Raw genomic sequence first — 24,608 nt, forward strand, 5'->3', positions numbered from 1 at the left:
CGCCTTGTCTATTTATACCCTCTCCATGTCCTGAAAAGCTGCAAGCTATATGAACCAGGCAACCAGTTGTCAAACTTACTGTGATCTAGAATGCAAATTGAGATAAATCCAGTTGTTTTAGCTTGCAAATCCAGATGAAAATTGTTTACAATTAGTCTCTAAAGTTCTAGCTCTTTTCCCCTTACATCTTGCTGGAGATGTTGTGCAGTGTGAAAAAATACCAGTGGCCTGTTTTTCTATACATTATGGAGGCAAGTATTCTGGGTTGGGTGTTCAAATGGGCTTAGAATAGGATACATTCTCTATTCAATTTGATTCATTACAAGAATCCCTCATGCAGTAACAATCTACATGCTCTTTTATATTTGAGCTATTATGATTAATATGGTTGAGTCTTCTGAGAGGGGCGGCATACAAATCTAATAAATTGAATTGAATTGAATTGATATTATATAACTTAAAGCTGTACCAATGAAGAAACTAGAGAATATGGATTGCATTTTAAGATTTATTACGTGGTTTGAATTTTGTACCACCAGATTTCATCATATTATGGATCCGCTGGCTATAACAGGAATTATTGGAACATGAGCTTGTATAAAAGGAGGAAACAAATCCTCAGGAAGTTTCTACCTTACATTTATTAGCATATTTACTCACACCAAGAAATTTGGCTTTGTAATCTGAATACAAAAAAAAAAATCAAGTGAACACTTAATGTAATACAGTACAATTATTAAAATAGTATATAGTATATAGTGTATAGAAACAGGACTTTACAGTACAGAGATCCTGATTCAAAAATGCCCTGGAAATTACTGTATGTAGCATGTACGGAATACCTGCTAGGAACTGTATCTTTTGTTGGGTCCTGGTCCATAACTGATACACCAGGTTAATTTACAGTATTCCCAGCAACTACTATAGAAACTAAGCACATATTCCAAAAGCCATGTTTTCCTTTCAGAGCTGGACGTTTACATAATCCCAAAGGACTAGAAAATTGACTTACATTAAGTACAAGCAATATTTCTGATAATTACATAAATGTTAATATACATTCTCCAAGGTAGTATTAATGCAATTGTTAAGAAAACTTATTTCAATGCAAGTCATATTTACATTGTTTAGAAATCTAAAGGTATTTGTTTCCTTTTTTACCATTACAATAAGCACCCAATACTCTATTTAAAAAAAGCAACATTAGAAATGGAAATACCCATAATGTTTGCACAAACACTGCATGCATATATGCAGTCACTCTGGGACCTGTCTTATTACAAAAAAGATCTAGGTAAACTCCCTAAAATTCATGATAATTTTGAGTTGAAACATAGATTACTTGGTAAAATGGCTCTTTGTTTCACAGCTTTTCATGTAAAGCTGTAAACATAATACAGTGCAATGTCATTTTATTTACATCAAACTGCTTTTAATAGATGTCATGAAATCTAGGAGGGAAAGGATGCAGTCCAGAGGTGTTAAGAAGCAAATGGGTTCAAATGTTATAAGTTTTAGGCTTGATATCACCTCTGTTTTATCACCTGTGAAATTTAATCATGGGTGGGCACTTCTAAGAAGCAGAGTGGGCACAAAGATTTCTCTAAAATGGATAAATTAAACTGTAAACATTTCATATGGAAATAGTTTGAAGGAAAAATGAGCATGATCCCTTAAAACAGCAGAAAAATTGATCTGATAATATAGACGTTATCAACCTGAGTGGATAAATTGGATCTATAAAGCTGTGAAACACATTTAATTCTAATTAAATGTTCTTTAGAATTAAATGTTAAGCCTTTGCTACAGAAAGTGGAGAAACTAAGGTAAATGCTGGACCAAGATAGGATATTTAGACTATTCTTTATTTGCTGAATGTAAAAGCTGGCCAATAACTATTTGTCTCTTTTGCCTTCAGAAATAATTCTGTATCATATCACAGCGTGATCAAGGTTTAAGAAATTTGGTCCAAGTTCCTGATAGGTTTCTTCTCTGTCATGAATTGAACAATTTATCCTTTGGCAGGGGTAGTTTCCTTTTTCCCTAAAGGCAGCACATCCCTGGTAATCAGTTGGTAACATATCTCCCATTTTCTTTTACTACTGTATCTTTAATAAAATAAAATAAAACTCAACTGCAGGGCAACAGTCTAATTTAGCAAAACAACTCTCTCTGCTTTCAGTACAAACCACCTTTCTGATTCCTAATCAATGCATTTCTTATAGTAAATCCAGGGCTGACTGGAAACGTCTATGGACTTTTAATGTGGAAAAAAAAATGAAATTACCATACTTGGTTTGGATCATTAGAAGATAAAATAATTATTTAAAAAATGTAAACAGTGTTGTAACTATAGTGTAAAAGCTTAATATACGTTTATGCTTATAACTGCTATAAAGATATAAATAGCAACAGCACTTAGACTTATATACTGTACCATTTTATAGTGCTTTACAGTCCTTTCTATTGCCCTCCACAATGTGGGTCCTCATTTTACTGACCTTGGAAGGATGGAAGGCTGAGTCAATCCTGAGCTATTCAGAATCTAACTCCTGGAGTGAGGAGTGAGTTAGACCTGCAATACAGCACCACTACAATTCTATAAAATCAGAAATCATTTCTTTATATTTCTTTTCTGCAATTTTTCTGTGCTTTTCTTATTTCTTTTCTTTCTTCCTTTTTATTCGAAACATTAGTTCTTGATAGTTTCTGCCGTCTTAAAATTTTAATAAGGTAAAGGTATAAAAGTGTAGTTGAACAAACTCAGAAAGCCTATTTAGAAAAAGCTCTCTCTGGTACAAACACACAGAGGAAAATACAAATTGAAGGCAAATCCAAACAGATGGCCTCTTATGGTGGGGGACAGGAAAGTACTTGCAGATTATCTGTCTTCTTCATGAAGACCCCAAAGAGTTACAAATGGAAGGGAGTGATGGTAGAGCCCTTGTATTACAAAATTTAGAACTGCCAGCACACATCATGATTGGTGCTTTCCGGGATATGAACATTGATGAAACTACAGAGGATGTTTCATAACGCAGGGAATGTGACAGACCTTGCATTAAGGATAAACATGTGGCTGCTCTATATAGAAGCAGCTCATAATAAACAAATACAAAAGTTATTTTCAATTTCTAAGTTGGGATTTTGGGGGATTTAGCCAGGGAAGGAAAGGTTTACTGGAAAGGTAAAGATAGGAAGCTCACGCTCGTATAGCTTCAAGCCAGGGAAGCACCTAGAGTAAATATTCAGCATTGGGTGATGGGCGAAGAGAAATCACTTGTCTTCATGTTGCCTGGAAAACACACACACAAAATAAAGATTAATCTAACATCCATAAAGGCTTTTAACCACTTAATTGCTCAGGAATAACAAGTTCATTTTTCTGCATAATTCCCAAAATAGTAGAATCAAAATGCCTGGAGAACATTAAACATGATCTAAGTATTGCCCACAAGATCATATGCTGCAACATCCTGCCTGTCAATGACTACTTCAGCTTCAATCGCAATAACACAAGAGGACGCAACAGGTTCAAACTTAATATCAACCGCTCCAAACTTGACTGTAAAAAATATGACTTTAGCAATCGAGTTGTTGAAGCATGGAACTTATTACCAGACTCCGTGGTGTCAACCCCCAACATTTTTCCCTTAGACTTTCCACGGTTGACCTCTCCAGATTCCTTAGAGGTCAGTAAGGGGCGAGCATAAGTGCACTAGTGTGCCTTCCGTCCCCCGTCCAATTGTCTCTCCTATATTTTATATATCTTTTCTCCCATTCATATATCCTTTCCTCTACTCTTCATTGATGTATTCTATTCTCATATCTCTTCTTCTATCCCTTTCCTGATATTTACTACTACATGTTTTTATTCTCTTTAACTTTCAATTTGTATTGGACAAAATAAACAAATAAAATAAAATAAAATAAATAAATCTCTAAATGGTAACAGAAAGAAGTTCAGGATTTGAGAGTACCCAGAGCCTGAAAACCAGAAGGAAATTCTGGTGCACATTTTCCAACTAACATATTTTATCACAAGGCATATGTTTTCATGATGTGTGGCTTACTTCAGCATGTAGATAGAGTGATGTGGATTTAATAATATTTGTTAGGTGGGAAACGTACTATCGTACTTTTCTGATTTTTGGGTGTTATTTTTGTTATTATGGATTACAGTATTCAGAATTCCAACAGAGTTGGAAGGGACCTTGGAAGTCTTCTTATCAAAACCCCCTGCTCAAGCAGAAAACCCTATACTATTTCAAACAAATGGCTATCCAACCTTTTCTTAATAACCTGCAGTGCTGGGGTATCCACAATTTCTGGAGGCAGGCTGTTCCACTGATTAATTATTCTGACACGAAATTTCTCTTTAGTTTTTAGGTTGACTTTCGCCTTGATAACACAGTTTAGCTCACTGATTACTTTGGCTCTCCTCCTTTATAATTCTTAAAACTGCGGGTTAAAGACTACATTTGCTACATTAGTAACCCAGACCCCCCAAAAAAATATTCTCACCATTGGTTGATAGCTGTCTTCCTTTTGAGACTTGAGCTTCAACATGGCTGTGATAGCTAAGGATACTTCAAGAAACACAAAGATGAGGAACACGGAGTTCAGGCCAAATGACAGAATCTGAGGGCAAAATCACATGAAATTGTGCTGATTACCACCACTCCACCTGACTCTAAATTTTGCTATTATATAAACCATAAAATTGAAAACCTCATTCATGCTTGGAACTACAGGAATTCATATCTCAGTGAAGAAGAGCAGTTAATTAACTTAAACCCCAAACATTACTCCATTATTTAATTTAGTTACACTTGATATAAACTTAGCTTAATTTAGCATATGTTGATAACTTGGAGCTTATTTGCTCTTTTGGTATCACCTCACTCAGGAGTCAAAGTTCCCTCTAAGCTGAGCAGTGAGCAATCACTCACTTAAAAATCATCATCAACTCAGAGTTTTCCAAACCTGCCCAGAAGCCGAGAGGGAAAGAGTGAGAGGGAAGGAGAGAGAGAGAAAGAGAGGAAGAGAGAGGAAGGAAAAAAGAAAAAGAATGGGAGTAAGGAAGAGAGAAAGAAAATCAAAATCTAGTTTGAAACTAGCTCAACTATTTAAGTGGCATTTTGATATTGATAGAGTTGCCCTATTATGAGCTCACTGTTATAGACACACAGTACAGTATTTTATTTTGAAATTCTCTGAGGCCAAACAGGGTGGGTTTTTTGTTTGTTTGTTTGTTTGTTTGTTTGCTTATTTATTTATTTATTTCTGTGCCGCCCAGTCCCGAAGGGACTGCCGCTCAGACACTATACTTTTCTGCCCACCCCCCCAAAAAATTAGAGGGAACACTGTCAGGAGTATTGCCTGAGCCCCTCTGAAATAATTTTTTTTAAAAAGGCGGGTGGCGGGGTACAGGTGAAGACTACAGGAGTCACCTACTGTGATCCTTAGTCACGAAGTCAGAAGGGATGGGCCTCTACTTGCCTCAGCTTCAGCCTTCTCATGCAAGAAAAGAGACTTTTGCAGACTTTTGCCTAAGGTACCACCTTGTTTGAATAGCCAAGATGGGAATGGAACGAAATGGCTTCCTTCACTCAGGCTTTATGCTTCCCATGTGAAATAACGCAGGTGGTGACATTAGGCATCTTGGCTTCTTCAGGGTTTTTAGATTTATTTATTTTATTTTATTTTATTTTATTTTATTATTTTATTTTATTTTATTTATTTTATTTTATTTTATTTTTATTTGTATGCCGCCCTTCTCCGAGGACTCGGGGCGGCTAACAGCATATAATATAATAATACAATACAACGGCAAATCTAATTAAATTTAAAATTACAATCTAAAAATCCAATATTTAAAAACAATCATACCAGTTCAATCATGCAACATATATCTCATTTCATTGGCCAGGGGGCTGAGACCTAATTGCCCCAAGTCTGGTGACATAGGTGAGTCTTAAGACTCTTACAGAAGGCAAGGAGGGTGGGGGCAGTGCGAATCTCCAGGGGGAGCTGATTCCAGAGGGCCAGGCCCCCACAGGGACCCGCCAAGCGACATTGGCTGATGGGACCTGGAGAAGGCTAACTCTGTGGGACCTAATCGGTTGCTGGGATTCATACGGCAGAAGGCGGTCCCACAAGTAATCTGGCCCGATGTCATGTAGGGCTTTATAGGTCATTGCCAACACTTTGAATTGTGTCCGGAAAGCAATCGGCAATCAATGCAGTCCGCGTAGTTTTGGACAAATATGGGCATGCCTAGGGAGGCCCATGACCGCTCTCGCGGCTGCATTTTGCACGATTTGAAGTTTCCAAACACTCTTCAGAGGTAGCCCCATGTAGAGAGTATTGCAGTAGTCGAGCCTCAAAGTGATAAGGGCATGAGCAAGTTATGTTAACTTCTTCCTTGTATTTTTAGTTTTTTAGTTTTCCTATTTTTTTCTGGCTACAAATCTATTGAGCAAATTTTGATGATAAATATGAAGACTGACAAAGCAGTAAGCTGTCAGGGTGCAAGTTCCTCCCTTCAAATGAGATCCTTTCTTTAAGCTAGCAACTGAACAGCGAAGGCAGCAAAGAGTAGCATAGAACGTGCACGGTTTATACTCATAATAATTACTGATGTATTCAGGGCGGTTATAAGCAGTTAAGCTTTGCTAAAAAATAAATACTAAGATGGGAAGGTTGAATGAATCAAAATTCAAGAAATGATATTGTGAGTTTCTCAATCAATATAGAAAGAATACAGAAATTGGATTTAGACACTATACTCAGAAATAATGTTTAGTTTTGATTGTGTGAACTCAACCACTATGGATCGTTAACACTAATTTGTGTTTTAGGATGCTGTATGTATTTAGTTATTTGCAGTTTACTTATCAAATCATGGGAAATCATTAAGGAAATCATGGCTTAATGTAGCTGAATCAGTGCGTTTGTTTCCAGTTAAAAAATAGCTCTGTAGCACAATTTACTTATAGTTCTGCAAGTGAGACAAAAACAGTACAAAACAAAATACAGTAATACCTCATGATACGAACTTAATTGGTGCAAGGAGGAGGCTCGTAAGACGAAAGGTTCGTAAGACGAAACATTGTTTCCCATAGGAAACAATGTAAAGTCAATTAATCCGTGCAACCAAACCCCCCCCCCCGCAAAAAAACGGCTTTCGGCGACTGCTGGGAAGCGGCGCGGCTGTTTTAAAAGGTGACAGCGGCCTGGGGGGCTTCCCAGCACCCCCCGAACCCAGGTTTGGGGTTCGGGGGGGTGCTGGGAAGCCCCCCAGGCCGGCTGCGACCTTTTAAAACAGTCGCGCCGCTTCCCAGCTGTCTCCCGAAGCCGAACGCGGAAGTTCGGCTTTGGCGTTCGGCTTCAGGAGACAGCTGGGAAGCGGCGCGGCTGTTTTAAAAGGTGACAGCCGGACCGGGGGGCTTCCCAGCAACTTCCCGAACCGAACCCGGGGTTCAGAAAAATTTGGCCTCTTCTTACGAACTTTGTTCGAGTTACGAACCGGCGTTCGGGAGGCTTCTGGGAAGCCCCGCCGCCCGGCTGTCACCTTTTAAAACAGCCGCGCGTCTTCCCAGCAGTCTCCGAACGCCGGTTCGTAACTCGAAAAAAGTTTGTAAGAAGAGGCAAAATTTTTCTGAACCCCGGGTTCGTATCACGAGTTGTTCGTAAGACGAGGGGTTCGTATCTTGAGGTACCACTGTAAATCTCATAGTAGAGAACAGGACTCATATCTGTACCAAATTTAGACAAGTTGAAGAGTCTTGAAAATGTCTGAATCTTACTATGTCAGAATCATTTCAATTGCTGTTACATGCATATGAAGGTAGTTCAGGAATTTACCTGATGATAATTTCGGCAGGAATAACTGGGGTTCGCAAGACATGGATTTCCTTCTTTAACAGTTTGTGCGATCTCAATACCATGTAGGATTATTGCAACCAGTCCAGCTACACATAATAGCACGTTCGCAAGGAAAGCATATTTCACCTATATCAATATATTAGATAAAGGTTAGTTGTTGCACATCTTGTGTAACTCTTAGAAGCATCTGTCTATGTACTACTAAAACTCTTGTCATGATCTTTAACCAGGGAAGATGGTGCATTGACAGGGCGACAATTTTTGAACTGCGGTACCTCAAACTTACAGAATGAATCCAAAATACAGGAGTCATGACTCCCGAATGAAATTTGAGAAAGGTTGTAGCTGCTTCGTGGTGCTGGCTGCTGCTGTAATGATTGGCTGTTGCTCCGGTCACATGATCCTTATTTTCAACATTCTGTGAGTTTCCCAGACAGACAGACTCACAATCCTTTGTTCCCTCCCCCTCCCCTGGCAGCATCCATTTACCTGTCTGGTGAAATGGGAAAGGAAAGCAACAAGGGAGGGAGGGAGGGGAGGGAGGGAGGAGGAGGAAGAAGAAAGCCCCACCTACCTTCCCCAGACCACCCACCTGTATCTTTCCTGAGCTGAGCTGCCTACTCAACACCTTCCATGACCTACACCATCCTTCTTCCTCCTCCACCTGTCATTCGGCTCCTTTTCTCCCACATATTGTCTCTTCTTTTATTATTAATTATTATTTATTAGACCTGTATGCCACCCCTCTTCAAGGACCCATAGCGGTCCTTCTTCCCTCTTACAAGCTAAGATAGTGAAATGATAGCATGATTCTGATTTCTACTAATAGGAAGACATTTTACCTTCCATAAGCTCATTGGAGCAACCATAATTTAAAGGGAGAAAGCAGTTTTGCTCCAGTTTCAACTAAAACAATGCAGAGCGAGGGAGATTACCTAGTACCCCAACACAGGTTGGCATAGGATCAAATGTCCAGAGCTGATTCTAAACGGGTGCAAACTCTTCATGCAGACATTCCTTTAGTTATCCTGGTGAAGTGCACGTCTTTTCCTGTTTGAGTCTAATTGCAGCACAATGGCACCAGTCAATTTCCCCATCCACCCATGATATTGCTTTCAAATAACTCCATCTCAGATGTGAGGCAGCCTTGAGTTTTCTCTAACTGTATTGGTATTAAAATAGTGTCCCTTCCCTTAATCCAATGCAGATTTCACCGTAGATACAATCTAACATGTGTCACTACCATTCCTTTGGGTGCATATTCAGATAATTCCTTGAATTTGATTAGACACTTTATACTAGTGTGGGCAAGCGTCTTTCTCTCTGTTCTCAGGCACTGTCTTCCAAGATTATTTTGCTTTGGGCCGCAGGATGATTCAGTTCTTTCAAGGGGCCTTTCTTCAATATTTATAATAATAATAATAATTTAATTATTATTATTATTATTATTATTAATAATAATAATAATAATAATAATAATAATAATAATAATAATAACAACTAAATCTTTAAGTCAATCCCCATCCCAGAGACCTGAATCAGCCCAAACTGGAATTTTTTAGCGGGCTGCAAGGGTGGATGAGAGCAGTGAAGTAGTGAAGCCATCTCTCTCTTTATTACTTCATGCTAAGGTGGATTTACCTGAGGGAGAAAAAACAAAGCCAGACTGATAAATCTGGTGACATACTCACTAGCTGATCAGACTGTCTTTTCTCAACTTCTATCAACAAGGACCCAGTGACTAAGAGCTGCAAAGGCAAAGAAAAACAAACAGGAGGTATAAGGGTGAGCTTATTTAACATTGCAGAACCATTGCTCCTAGAATCAAGCTGTTCCTACTAGACATTTATTAATTAACTTGATTTAAATCCTTCTTCCTTATTCAAGCACTAAGTGCTAAAGGCAAATAAAAGATGAGAAAAAGCCTATTCCCGTCACAACACTACGAAATTTGGAACACATTTTACGATTGGCTTGAAAAGAGGAAACAAAATAAATTTGTAAACATTTAATTTAGTGGTATATGTATTACTCTTAACTATTTTAAGTTAATATAACCGTACTGTTGAAGTAAAAAATGAAAAATGTTAACAAAAAATATTATAGAATTATGTTAATTATAGAAATGATATAAGCAGGAATGTCCATCAGTATAAATGGCTGTATGATAACCCTAAAGGTGTAATTGTATGTATGTTAATGTGTTGTTTCATTTTGTTTATTATCTGTATATATATGTTTTCTTTTGTGTTATTTTTAAATGTAAATAACTAAATAAAAATATTTTTTTAATAAAGAGAAAAAGCCTATTCCAGTTTCTCTTATGGGTGGTCAAGGCATGCAAGTTGAATTTGTGTGAAATATGCTCAGAAATTTAATAGTAATCTATATGAAAGAATTTGTCCCTTAATCTGATGTCTTTGGCTTGCATTGGATTTTATCTTCACTGCTTTCTAACCAGCACTGATATTATGGGAACTCAATTCTAAGATATCTGGAAAGCACCAAGTTGGGGGGGGGAGGATGTGTTAAGGAAAAGTTTGTGTTGAGCAAACATATTGTTTACTGGTGGAGGGGGTGGTGTCTAGATCTCTTATTGATTCTGAAACTATACAGAACCCCACAGAAGCTTCTACAGACTGAAGATGGGTAAACCTTTGTGTCTCTCAAAAAGTTTGCTTACCAGGATCCCCATCCAGAAGTAAACACCACTTTGCACAGTGATGGTGAAGCTTTCTTGAGCTGCTGTCAGGGCAATGCCAAAGCTCACCTGGGTAACTCCAAAAGCAATCTGTATGATCTGAAGGAAAAAAGAAAAGAGGGTGCCAGTAATAGATTTCTAATCCATTAACATCATCATCTAACAGTGTTTCCCAACCTTGGCAACTTGAAGATATTTGGACTTCAACTCTCAGAATTCCCCAGCCAGCATTCAGTGGGAAACACTGATCTAACAAACCCAAGGAGCATTTTGTGCTATGCAATCCCAAATATGTCAAAGGTTTTCATGATAAATTTCCTACAAAATCAATTTTTTCCCTCTATTAGAAAGAGTATTTTGGATAAGACAGCAATATTAAAAAGGGAGTTATATCAGAATTATATATTAAAACCAGTACCATCGTTTCAACTAAATGGTTAATGATTAATTCCTTAAATATGTTCTTGGGATTTCAGCACAGATCATTTGCAGGGGCTGTAGCTGGAGAAAGAACATCCAGTACCCTCCTTGGGTTGCCTCCTCCACCTCCTCCTCCTCTGGGCTCTCCTTTCCTTTTTAAATATAATGCTCACTTAAAAAAAGAAAAAAAAATATAGAATGGACTTTAAGCATTGGCTAGGAAAAACCAAGCCATTAAGAGGGGTCTAGCAATACCAACTCCTTTAGGGATGCCATGCTAAAAAGTAGAAGTTTGCCTCCAAAAACAAAAATCTTTCTAGGTTTGCAAGGAGTCCAAAGTTATTCTTACATATTTGATTACCAACAATCCCAATAGTATAGAATAATATCAAAAATATCTGCTAAAACCATATTAACGCAAAAATAACTGTAATGTCTTTCAGGTATAAGCATCTTATTTAGGGATTATGTAAAAAATGTAGGTGTAGCAGTCCAAGTAGCAGGTTCTACTAGAACAGATCTCAGGAATGGGGAGAGGAAGGATTAAACCATGTTCTCCCTCTATATAAGAAACTCCCAATAAAAATTTAGTGTACCTTTCAGTCGCTAGCATAATCACATAAACACCAAATTCTGTGATTCTACTTATAATTCAATTCGTTAACAAGTCTTTCTTGAATGGTCTTGAAGACCTGAGTTGTCTCACACAGAAAAAGAAGCAGAGGCCTTCACCAAATATAGGCTTAATTGGACAAATCTAGGCCTTACCCCAATCACATTGAGCAGAGTATTCTTGATCTTTTTGTTATAGGTTAGTAGGAACTGAGATGCGGCAGAAGGAGAGTCAACCACTCTGACTGTAGCTGCCGGTGTTGGCAGAGAGCCTGTCTGTGGGACCGTTTGAGTGATGATCCTCACATTTCCATGCTCTGTCATAGTGCTGGCCATTTCTGAAGAAAACCAAACGCATAATTAGAAAGAGCCAAAATGAATATGTTCCAGTTTTATTAATTTATAATAATAAAATAATAAAATAATTTATTAACACTTTTTTCTTTTCCACAATGGTGAGGTCTGCGGTATTGTGTTTCAAAACCCTGTCAGTTTAAATTCAAAAGTCCCATAGTATTTTGGCACGTTTGTTTTCAATTACCTTCTCAGGTTTTATGATCCCACCAGTTCTTTACCACTGGTAGCTGGTACAGTGGTACCTCAAGATACGAATCCCACGTCTTACGAACAACTCAAGATACGAACCCGGGGTTCAGAAAAAATTTGCCTCTTCTTACGAACTTTTTTCGTGTTACGAACGCCAAACCCGAATTTCCGGGTTTGGTGTTCGGAGGCTGCTGGGAAGCCACGCGGCTGTTTTAAAAGGTGACAGCTGGGCTGGGGGGCTTCCCAACAACCCCCCCAGCCCGGCTGTGACCTTTTAAAACAGCCGCGCGGCTTCCCAGCCGTCTCCCGAAGCCGAACGCCAAACCCAAACTTCCGCGTTTGGCGTTCGGAGGCTGCTGGGAAGCCGCACGGCTGTTTGAAAAGGTGACAGCCGGGCTGGGGGGCTTCCCAGCAACCCCCCCAGCCCGGCTGTGACCTTTTAAAACAGCCACGCGGCTTCCCAGCCGTCTCCCGAAGCCGAACGCCAAACCCAAACTTCCGTGTTCGGCGTTTGGAGGCTGCTGGGAAGCCCCGCCGCCCGGCTGTTACCTTTTAAAACAGCCTGGGGGCTTCTCGGCGGCCTCCCGAATGCCGAACCCGGAAGTTCGGGTTTGGCGTTCAGCATTCGGGAGGTCGCTGAGAAGACCCCAGGCTGTTTTAAAAGGTGACAGCCGGGCGGCAGCGTTTTTTTTGCGGGTTTTTTTTTGGTTGCACGGATTAATTGACTTTACATTGTTTCCTATGGGAAACAATGTTTCATCTTACGAACCTTTCGTCTTACGAACCTCCCCCTGGAACCAATTAGGTTCGTAAGACGAGGTATGACTGTATTTGGAAACAATAAACATGGACAAAATCACGATCTGCGGACATCATACGAAAATACATCACACAGTCCTAGACACTTGGGAAATGTTCGACTTGTGATATTGTGATAGGAAAGCCAGCATATAAATCTTGTTTGCTGTGTATTACTTTTTTGTGTGAAAAAAATATAATAATAATAATAATAATAATAATAATAATAATAATAATAATAATGGTGATGATGATATAAAAAACTGACAAGGTTTTAGAACACAATATATCGGACCTCACGATTGTGGAAAAGAAAAAAGTGTGGATCATTGATGTTGCCATACTAGGTGAAAGCCGAATTGATGAAAAACAACAAGAAAAACTTAGCCGATATCAGGATCTTAAAATCGAACTACAATGATTCTGGTATAAACCCATGCAGCTGGTCCCAGTGGTAATCAGCACAGTGGATGCTGTGCCAAAAGACCTCAGCCGGCATTTGAAAACAATAAACATTGACAGAATCACGATCTGCGCGCATCCTACAAAAATACATCACACAGTCCTAGGCTCTTGGGAAGTGTTCGACTTGTTATATTGTGATACGAAATCCAGCATATAAATGTTGTTTGCTGTATATTACTGGGGGGTTTTGTGTGTGAATAAAATATTATAATAATAATAATAATAATAATAATAATAATAACAACAACAACAACAACTGTGGCATAAACCAGTGAAAGTGGTCCCAGTGGTCCACTATGCTGGGCGCAGTGCCAAAGGATCTCAGCAGACATTTGAAAACCATCGGAATTGACAAAATCTCCATCTGTCAATTGCAAAAGGCAATTTTGGCTTTACTGGGATCTAATTCGCCACTATATCACACAGTCCGGGGTGCTTGGGAAGCGCCCGACTGGTGATAAAATACGAAATCCAGCATAACGATCTCGTTTGCTGTGTTGTGATGATGATGATAATTATGATGACGACAACAACAACAACAACAATAATAGTTGAGTATTTAGGCCTATCCTCTGACTTATATTTGCCTCCGGGAAGCAACACGGTTCTCTGATCTCCCGCAGTTCCTTGTTTTCACCGCGCCCGCTCCTTCCTCCTACCGAAAAACGCAAAGCCCATCTATAAAGTGCCGGGGAGACACTCACCCGCGAGAGAGCCGCTTCTTCTCTAAGCTTGCAATCCTTGGGCGGCAGACCCGAAACTCTTGCGCTCCCCGCGTCGGCTTCCCAATCCCGAGAACAGGCGGATGCAGTCGGTACCCCTCGCTGACAGTTTCGCTCGCATCGCTTTTCCGGGAAAGAAAACGGAATCGGAGGTCAGCCCGGGTGGCGAAACACTGAATCTCGGCTCTGCGCGTGCGCAAAGAAGTTCCTGTTGCTTCCCAGCCCCGAGTTCTTCGGTAGCGGCTAATTCGGGGACGTTTCTCAGAATGGTCGCTAATGTGGCGTCGCCACATACCGGTAGGAGAGGAGGAGGAGAATGCGGGAAGCAGCTGCCCCGATTGAGAAATGACTTTATTCCTAATAAAAGTGTATATGCTATTTTAGGGAAATGTTGCTTTAATTTTTTTGATTATGTATGTATGTATGTATGTATGTATGTATGTATGTATGTATGTATGTATTTATTTATTTATTTATTTATTTATTTATTTATTTATTTATGTATGTAGCTGTCTGCCTGCCTGCCTGCCTGCCTGCCTGCCTGCCTGCCTATCTATCTATCTATATCATCATCATCATCATCATCATCTCTTTCATTCATATCTCTCATTCATCTATCAATCTATCTATCTATATCATCATCATCATCATCATCATCTCTTTCATTCATATCTCTCATTCATCTATCTATCTATCTATCTATCTATCTATCTATCTATCTATCTATATCATCATCATCATCATCATCATCTCTTTCATTCATATCTCTCATTCATCTATCGATCTATCTATCTGTATCATCATCATCTCTCATTCACTCTATCATCTCATTCATCTCTCTCTCTCTCCATCCATCCATCCATCCATCCATCCACCCATCCATCCATCATCTCTCTCTCACACACACACATACATACTATAATCTCTCTCATTCATCTCTCTATATCTATATATCATCATCTCTCTATCATCCATCCATCTATCTATCATTCCTTCCTCTCTCCTCCCCCCCTAATTTTCTAATTTTTAACCACCATCTCTTTGCAGGGGCTGTAGACAGTGTACAATATAATTAATAAAATTAATTAAATCAGACTTGATTTACGATTTTAAATTTTTAAAATTACAAAAATAATGTTACATTCCAAGATTGGGGGCTAGGGGGTTTAACAGTTGTTAATATAGGTGGAGGGAGGGAGTAGTTCTGCTGGGGTCAGCCAGCTCCATGGTTGTATCGGCCTCTGTATCCCTCAAGCAAGGCCCTCCAGCCAAGTTTTCTTCCCTTCGCATTTAATGTCATCTAATGGGGTGAAAATTGATTTTTGTAATTTTTTTTTCAGTGAGGGGTTCTAAAAAGATGCTTTTTTACACCAATGATTAAAATTTGTTGTTGTTTTTGCAATTGGACAACTTTTAGCTTGGTATGGTAAATCCATGTACCCCACAAATGCTGTTAAGTTTCTTGCGCTACAAAAATCAAAGTTATTTTTCTGCATGAATCTTATCTACCTAAGCAAAAAATAACCCATGCAATCATAAACTAACATCAGAAAGCAATTATCAGAGTTGCAAAAATGTTTAAGTGAGTTTCATCAAGTCTTGTTTTGATTCATTTGGCATCAACCGTTGATTCGCTTCTTGACCTCTGATATAACCTTCACATTTCTCACATGTACACCAGAGGTGGGTTCGGACAGGTTCACCCAAACCAGTAGCAACCTGTTGGTTGACATTACGATGACATCACGGAACCGGTTCTGTCGGTACCGGTCTGTAGATGCTGCCATCTTTTAAAAATTTGTTTGGAATTTTGGGGGGAGGGAAATTTGGGGAGGAGATTTTGCAGGATCCTTCCCCTGCCATATCCGCCATGCCAAGCTGACTAAGCCACGCCCACAGAACCGGTAGTAAAAAAAAACCTTGAACCCCACCACTATAAGACTGAGTGATGGGGTAGCTGTAGGATGGAGAGAGAGAGACTTGCCCAAGGATTTCCCAACAAGATGCATCGCTGAGCTAGGTTCTGCCTTCCTGCTCAGAAACATTGTTTCTTCACTTTGTAAGCTATCACAATCAGGTAAGTCAGGGTTTCTCAATCTTGACAGATTTCAAAAATGTGTTTAAAAAGCTGAAAAATACTGATCAATGTGACTAAGTTGAATACAATACATTAAAGCAATGAAATAAGTTGAAAGCAACAACAACAGCCAATGTCTGTTTGCAGCAGAGGCGGAGTAACAACACAGACAAAGAGAGCTGGATTTAAAACTGGGTCATTTTATTAATTAAATTTGCATAATTAATTAATTAAATTAGCATAAATTTAACTAAACCTAACAAGGACCCACAGGGTCAAACAATTACTTCCGGGGCGGAAATGACATCAGAAAAACTTCCGGGGCAACTATGGGCGTAGCTCCATGCTGATCCAGGTGAAGGGCCCCGCCCTCACCTGGATCCCAGCCATGCACCTGCATTTGGGAGGTCTCGCCGTCTAACCCCTACAAGGGGATAGAAATGGGCGGGACCCAAAGACAGGTTCCCCCAATTGCTCAAATCGAACTAAAGGCACCATGAGCCTTTGGAGAGAACCTGTCAATCATCCCCAAAGATGCCCAACTGAGAACACGCAGTTGCTAAACACCACCCAATTTCCGCCCCTAACCTGCCTACCCAAATGACCAAAGGTAAGCCGATTTAGACTAATCGGGGAGCGACGCACCCCCTAACCATCCATCTGTCACCACAGTGTGGAATAGGCGAAACAACGGTCACAGAAAATACTGAGACCGCCAAAAATTCCTATTCGGCCCCCTAAGGGCGACCCACAGTGGCACACTGAAAGATAGGGAGGGTGGGCGGGTGTTCGCTTGCTCGTCGTCGGGGCGACAAGGAGGCCCCAAACCTGCACAGCCTCTTTTATAGGGCTGGCAGGCTCCGCCCCCGATGACATTATCGGCCTGGGCCGATGACAAAATGGCCGGGATCTCGCGAAATCTCGTGAGATCCTGGCCCTCCAAAATGGCGGCTATGCCGAGGGCCGTGTCTCCCTGGCCCTGCGGCAAATCCGGGCCGGGGATGACTCACCGGCCGCGCATTATCAGGGAAGGAAATAAAAAGCAGCAAGGAACAAAATCCAAAATCACTGTAGCAAAAGGCCTGCTGGGGAGAAAAAAAAAAGCTTCTAAAAGCTTTTAAAAACGGGGAAGAAACTATTTAGATTTTGGAGAAGATGCAATCTCGTATAGAGCAGTAGGAGTAGGGCCCACAAACAAAGGGCCCATCTCCAAGGTCCACAAAATGACATGTTGCAGTGAGGGTATGTGGAAATGGAAGATGGGCCTTCAGAGATGTTGCCTTGGGAAAGGTCAGCTAAGAGAGGGCAGAGCCAGTATCACGTTGCTACCAGTACAGATAATGATGCTGCACTGGTAGCGAAAATTGAGCTGCGTGTCCAGCTTCGTGTCTCTGGTGTGTGGGTGGGCGTGTCTGAGCGAGATTTTGCTTCTGCGCATGTGCAGGAAGAAAAATCTAGCGAGGGGACGAGCCCTTGTGTGAGATTTTGGCAATTTTTTGCTTCTGCGCATGCACGGAAATCTCACACGCATCCCCTTGTGAGATTTTGCTTCCTGCGCATGCACAGAAGCAAAATCTCGTTCGGGTGTGCATGCGCACATGCCAGATACACGAAGCTGCACATGCAGCGCACCTATAGAATAGCATAGCATAGAATAGGATAGGATAGGATAGGATAGAATTTTATTGGCCAAGTGTGATTGAACACACAAGGAATTTGTCTTGGTGCATATGTTCTCAGCGTACATAAAAGAAAAAGATACATTTGTCAAGAATCATGTGGTACAACACCTAATGATTGTCATAGGGGTCAAATAAGCAATGAAGAAACAATCAATATTAATACAAATCTTAGGATACCAGCAACAAGTTACAGTCATACAGTCCTAAGTGGGAGGAAAAGGATGATAGGAATGATGAGAAAAAGTAGTAGAATAGAAGTGCAGATTTAGGAAAAAGTCTGACAGTGTTGAGGGAATTATTTGTTTAGTAGAGTGATGACGTTCGGGGGGAAACTGTTCTTGTGTCTTGGTGTGCAGTGCTCTGTAGCGACGTTTTGAGGGTAGGAGTTGAAACAGTTTGTGTCCAGGATACGAGGGGTCAGTAAATATTTCCCCCGCCCTCTTTTTGACTCGTGCAGTATACAGGTCCTCAATGGAAGGCAGGTTGGCAGCAATTGTTTTTTCTGCAGTTCTGATTATCCTCTGAAGTCTGTGTCGTTCTTGTTGGGTTGCAGCACCAAACCAGACAGTTATAGAGGTGCAGATGACAGACTCAATGATTCCTCTGTAGTGGGGGGAGCGGCAACCCCTGCCTGGACAGAGTCCATAGTCACATAAGAAATGGACAATCAGGCTCAATTCCCCCCTACTTCCAAGGCTGTGAAGGAGATGTGGAGAGATTGTACAGGTGGTCCTCGACGTACGGCCACAATTGAGCCCCAAATTTCTGTTGCTAAGTGAGACATTTGCTAAGTGAGCTTTGCCCCATTTTGCAAACTTTCTTGTCACAGTTGTTAAGTGAATTGTTGCAGCTGTTGAGTTAGTAACATGATTAAGTGAATCTGACTTCCCCGTTGACTTTGCTTGTACTATGCTTAGGTCAGACTATAGGTGGCGTAGTTCTGGATTGCCCAAGCCCAAAATTTCAAGCCTGGCGGCATAAGGTACTCTATATAAATATCTACATGTTCATATAAATTGTCCTTTCATACTTTCATGGTTCCCTTTAAAAAGGCAAACGGTGGAAATGAAGTTTGGAAAACGTCAGTCCAAATACTATATTCTTGGGTGAAAAGACCTGACATTTCTCACTACTGGTTGGTTAGAGTGGGGGTGAAAGGAGTTGAACCCAACTGAGCCTCAGGTGCTCCAAGCTGCTTCTTTCAACAGCAGAGATCTCTGAGAGGAGGAAGACGGGGGGAGGGAGAGTAGAAATTAAGTGGTTGCACAAATAATGAACGTACTGTACATGAAAAAGGGGAAGGGAAAAATCAGCAGATTTCTATTCCTCTTTCCGAAAAGGATCCAAGTAAATAGAAACATAGAAACATAGAAGACTGACGGCAGAGAAAGACCTCATGGTCCATCTAGTCTGCCCTTATACTATTTTCTGTATTTTATCTTAGGATGGATATATGTTTATCCCAGGCATGTTTAAATTCAGTTACTGTGGATTTATCTACCACGTCTGCTGGAAGTTTGTTCTAAGGATCTACTACTCTTTCAGTAAAATAATATTTTCTCATGTTGCTTTTGATCTTTCCCCCAACTAACTTCAGATTGTGTCCCCTTGTTCTTGTGTTCACTTTCCTATTAAAAACACTTCCCTCCTGGACCTTATTTAACACTTTAACATATTTAAATGTTTCGATCATGTCCCTCCTTTTCCTTCTGTCCTCCAGACTATACAGATTGAGTTCATTAAGTCTTTCCTGATACGTTTTATGCTTAAGACCTCCCACCATTCTTGTAGCCCGTCTTTGGACCCGTTCAATTTTGTAGGTGAGGTCTCCAGAACTGAACGCAGTATTCCAAATGTGGTCTCACCAGCACTCTATATAGCGGGATCATAATCTCCCTCTTCCTGCTTGTTATACCTCTAGCTATGCAGCCAAGCATCCTACTTGCTTTCCCTACCGCCTGACTGCACTGTTCACCCATTTTGAGACTGTCAGAAATCACTACCCCTAAATCCTTTTCTTCTGAAGTTTTTGCTAACGCAGAACTGCCAATACAATAGTCAGATTGAGGATTCCTTTTCCCCAAGTACATTATTTTACATTTGGAAACATTAAACTGCAGTTTCCATTGCTTTGACCATTTATCTAGTAAAGCTAAATCATTTACCATATTACAGACGCCTCCAGGAATATCAACCCTATTGCACACTTTAGAGTCATCGGCAAATAGGCAAACCTTCCCTACCACACCTTCCCCTATGTCACTCACAAACATATTAAAAAGAATAGGACCCAGAACAGACCCTTGTGGCACACCGCTTGTAACCTGTCTCTGCTCAGAATACTCGCCATTAACAATAACTCTCTGATGTCTACGCTTCAGCCAGCTTAAAATCCACTGAACTATCAAGGGATTAAGTCCAATCTTCACTAATTTATCTATCAGCTTTTTATGTGGAACTGTATCAAAGGCTTTGCTGAAGTCCAGGTAGGCAATATCCACCGCAACACCTTGATCCAACACCTTTGTGACATAGTCAAAGAAATCAATGAGATTAGTCTGACATAATTTGCCTTCAGTAAAGCCATGCTGATTTGGGTCCAACAAGTTATTGTTTTTTAGGTGCTGATTTATCCTCTTTTTGAGTAGAGTCTCCATCATTTTAACTACAACTGATGTCAAGCTAACTGGCCTGTAGTTACCAGCTTCTTCTCTACTGCCCTTCTTGTGGATAGGCACAACACTGGCCATTCTCCAATCCTCAGGAACATCTCCTGTTAACAGGGATTGGTTAAACAAATCAACAAGTAAAGCTATTGTCCAACTTACCGTACCCTCTTGTGAAGGTCTTCAGGAAACCTCTCGCTACATAGAGAGAAGTTTCCTTAATCCTGAGTCTGCTCTACTATTAATCTTCCCATCACCCATCTCTTCCCACTAATGACTGTAACTTTGTTGCTTGCATCCTTACAATTTATATTGACTGGTTTCTAATATGATTTAATTGCTAATTTGTACCTGGACTATCATTAAGTGTTGTACCTTATGATTCTTGATGATCTTATCTTTTCTTTTATGTACACAGATCATGTGCACCAAAACAAATTCCTTGTGTGTCCAATCACACTTGGCCAATAAAAAAATTCTATTCTATTCTATTCTATTCTATTCCATTCCATTCCATTCCATTCCATTCGAGCAACTATGGCTATCATACTTTGAGATGTTCTGTGTGGATCGTCAGATCCCACCAGGAGGATTTAGAGAAAAGTCGTATTAAAACCAAAAACAATAAAGCTGACCAAGCTTGCAGAGGCAAATGGAGAGCACTGCTAAAATCTGTGCTTGGTTTCCTACTTTGCAAAGCAGCTAGAACAATGGCTCCCAACATGGGACTCACGCCCCACGGGGAGGCAATTTGCTTTTTAATGAGGGCAATTGGAACCTTCTTTAAACCAAGTTAATGGCCATTTAGGCTTCCTCTGCATGAGTAGGAGTTCACTTTTTGAATAGTAAGAATTATATGTCACTGGGGAGGGCATCAGGATTTTAAAGATGTTTAGGTGGGGCATGGCCAAAATAAGGTTGGGAACCACTGAGCTAGAGCCTTCCCAGGCAAGCAGGAAGTGACTTTTAAAAGCATTCTTACTTTGCCTGTGCAAGGCCCATTGAGCATCAGCAGAACCACCAAACTTTATTTTATTTATTTATTTATTTATTTATTCATTCATTCATTCATTCATTCATTCATTCATTCATTTATTTATTTATTTATTTTGTCCAATACACAATGAGGGTTTTAGTGGGTATATATCAATATACACATAGTAAAATACATGATGAAGGTTATAGAGGAGATACTCATAGTAAAATATATCTAAGAAATAATAGAAAAGAAGATATAGGAATAGAGTATATCAATGAAAGAATAGAAGAAGAGATATAGGAATAGAGGAAAGGTATAGGAGATATAGGAGAGCAATAGGACAGGGGACGGAAGGCACTCTAGTGCACTTGCACTCGCCCCTTACTGACCTCTTAGGAATCTGGATAGGTCAACCGTAGATAATCTAAGGGTAAATTGTTGGGGGTTTGGGGATGACACTATGGAGTCTGGTAATGAGTTCCACGCTTCGACAACTCGGTTACTGAAGTCATATTTTTTACAGTCAAGTTTGGAGCGGTTAATATTAAGTTTAAATCTGTTGTGTGCTCTTGTGTTGTTGTGGTTGAAGCTGAAGTAGTCGCCGACAGGCAGGACGTTGCAGCATATGATCTTGTGGGCAATACTTAGATCTTGTTTAAGGCGTCTTAGTTCTAAACTTTCTAGGCCCAGGATTGAAAGTCTAGTCTCATAGGGTATTCTATTTCTAGTGGAGGAGTGAAGGGCTCTTCTGGTGAAGTATCTTTGGACATTTTCAAGGGTGTTAATGTCTGAGATGCGATATGGGTTCCAAACAGATGAGCTGTATTCGAGGATGGGTCTGGCAAAAGTTTTGTAAGCTCTGGTAAGTAGTGTGAGATTGCCAGAGCAGAAGCTACGTAGGATTAGGTTTACAACTCTTGAAGCCTTCTTGGCTATATTGTTGCAGTGGGCTTTGGCACTTAAATCTTTTGTTATTAGTATACCAAGGTCTTTAACCGAATGGGGATTATCTGTGATAATTTGATTATTCAGTTCGTATTTGGAGTTCAGATTCTTCTTCCCAATGTGTAGGACAGAGCATTTGCTAGTTGATATTTGGAATTGCCATGTGTTAGACCACTCAGAAACAGCATCAAGGTCTTTTTGGAGAGTAGTTGTGTTATCGGTGGTGTTGAAGAGTTTTACATCATCGGTGAAGAGGACACAGTTGCTTGTGATGTAATTGCAAAGGTCATTGATGTAGAGAATGAAGAGCGTTGGTCCCAGTACACTACCTTGGGGAACACCGCTTTTAACTGGGACGGGGGTGGATATGGTGCTTCCTATTTTGAAAACTTGTCTGTTTGACAGGAATGCTGTAATCCATCTGTGGAGGGATCCTGAGATGCCATAGGATTTGAGTTTTAGGAGTAGTTTGTCGTGGACCACTGAATCAAAGGCTTTGCAGAAGTCAATATAAATTGCATCTGTAGATTTCCCTTGATCTAGATGAGTTGTCCATATATTTTTGCAGTGGAGGAGCTGCAGGTTGCAGGATAGTTTTTTTCTGAAACCAAATTGTTTGTTAGAGAGCAAATTATTAGTTTCTAAATGGAGAGTAATTGATTTGTTTATAATTGATTCCATGACTTTGCATGGGACGCAGCATAGTGAAATTGGTCTGTAGTTATCTACAAGAGAGGGGTCTCCTTTTTTGAAGATGGGGATGACCATTGCTTTCGACCATAGCTTAGGAAGTGTGCTGGTTCTGAAGGATTTTTCAAAAATTATGCTTAGTGGTTCAGCTATGGCAGAAGAGAGCTTTTTTAGGAAGTATGCACATAGACCATCTGGTCCGACTGATAGAGAAGGTTTAAGGTCACGTAATGCTTTTTCAACTTGGTCTTCAGTGAAGTCTACTTGGGTTAAGTCGTTGAGGAGTTTGAGGTGCGATTGATGAAATTGGGGGATGAGCCATTGCTGTTAACAAAGACAGAGCTGGAGAACTGGAGAACTCTGTCACAGATACTTAGTAAGTCAAGGATAAAAAGTAGCCAGCTCATTTATTACTTCCCTAACTCTATCTCCAATACACCAGGGTTGGTTTTTTTGCTGAGTTTGACAGTTCTTTTACCACCCCCCTCCGCATGTGACTTTCTCTTCCTTTCCTACAAACTGAGAACTATGACTCAGACTGAGCTTCAGAGGGCTCTACTGCTGCTTAGGCTGGGAGTACTGATGAGAAGGAGGCAAAGAACCTGGGAGAAGTTTAAGGAAGCTCTAGCAGTTAGGAGGCAGCCTTCAGCGGACACAGCACTGCAACAGATTTGCAAGCTCCACTTTAAAATGCAACGCAATATCTAATTTATGCCGTCAAACATACCTTTTGCTGTCTTTTCTCCTAAACATATGCTTCTTGCTTAAATAATGCAGGGCTGTTTGAGCATAGGGGATGGCAACTAAGATGTAAGGGGCGTACATAAGCGCATTAGACTGCCTTCCCTCCCCTGTCCTATAGTCTCTCCTATATCTCCTATATCTTCTCTCCTATATCTCTATAAGCTTCATTGTATATTATTGTGTATTGGACAAAATAAATAAATAAATAAATATTACAAATATTTATAAATAAATAAATATTACTGGTGTGTGCAATAGCATCGGCAAAAACTATTATATAGGCTTCTATCACCAGCTGGACACAGAATTTCTTGGGCATGGCAGTGGCATAAGGAATGGGTCACAGATGGCTACAAAGAGGTCTTGGCCAATAGGAAACATTCACTCCAACCCACTCCAGCAACAAAGAAAAACTGGGCTGCGTAACCACAAGGAACATGTGGTTGTGCTCAAATACACCGTCAAATACCTCTGACCTCCTTCTGCTGCACGAATCCCAGCGACCGATTAGGTCCCACAGAGTGGGCTTTCCCCGGGTCCCGTCAACTAAACAATGTCAGTTGGCGGGCCCCAGGGGAAGAGCCTTCTCTGTGGCAGCCCCGACTCTCTGGAACCAGCTCGCCCCAGAGATTAGAACTGCCCCTACCCTCCTTGCCTTTCGCAAATTCCTC

At 40.4% G+C, this 24,608-nt stretch overlaps 1 protein-coding gene across 1 annotated transcript; it reads right to left on the minus strand.

Moving 5' to 3' along the window:
- Window positions 1–494: 494 nt before the first annotated feature.
- LOC139175965 (membrane-spanning 4-domains subfamily A member 6A-like) lies at window positions 495–14,346 on the minus strand. The gene is made up of 7 exons (XM_070767391.1): window positions 14,137–14,346; window positions 11,780–11,961; window positions 10,574–10,690; window positions 9,582–9,638; window positions 7,870–8,016; window positions 4,525–4,641; window positions 495–3,295 (listed from the first exon to the last, which is right to left on the minus strand). The coding sequence occupies exons 2-7, from the start codon at window positions 11,957–11,959 to the stop codon at window positions 3,287–3,289; spliced, it is 627 nt and encodes a 208-aa protein (XP_070623492.1). The 5' UTR covers window positions 11,960–11,961; window positions 14,137–14,346; the 3' UTR covers window positions 495–3,286.
- Between the last annotated feature and the right edge of the window lie 10,262 nt (window positions 14,347–24,608).

The sequence above is a fragment of the Erythrolamprus reginae genome, chromosome 1 (assembly GCF_031021105.1).
Source record: "Erythrolamprus reginae isolate rEryReg1 chromosome 1, rEryReg1.hap1, whole genome shotgun sequence".
Lineage (NCBI taxonomy): Eukaryota > Metazoa > Chordata > Lepidosauria > Squamata > Dipsadidae > Erythrolamprus > Erythrolamprus reginae.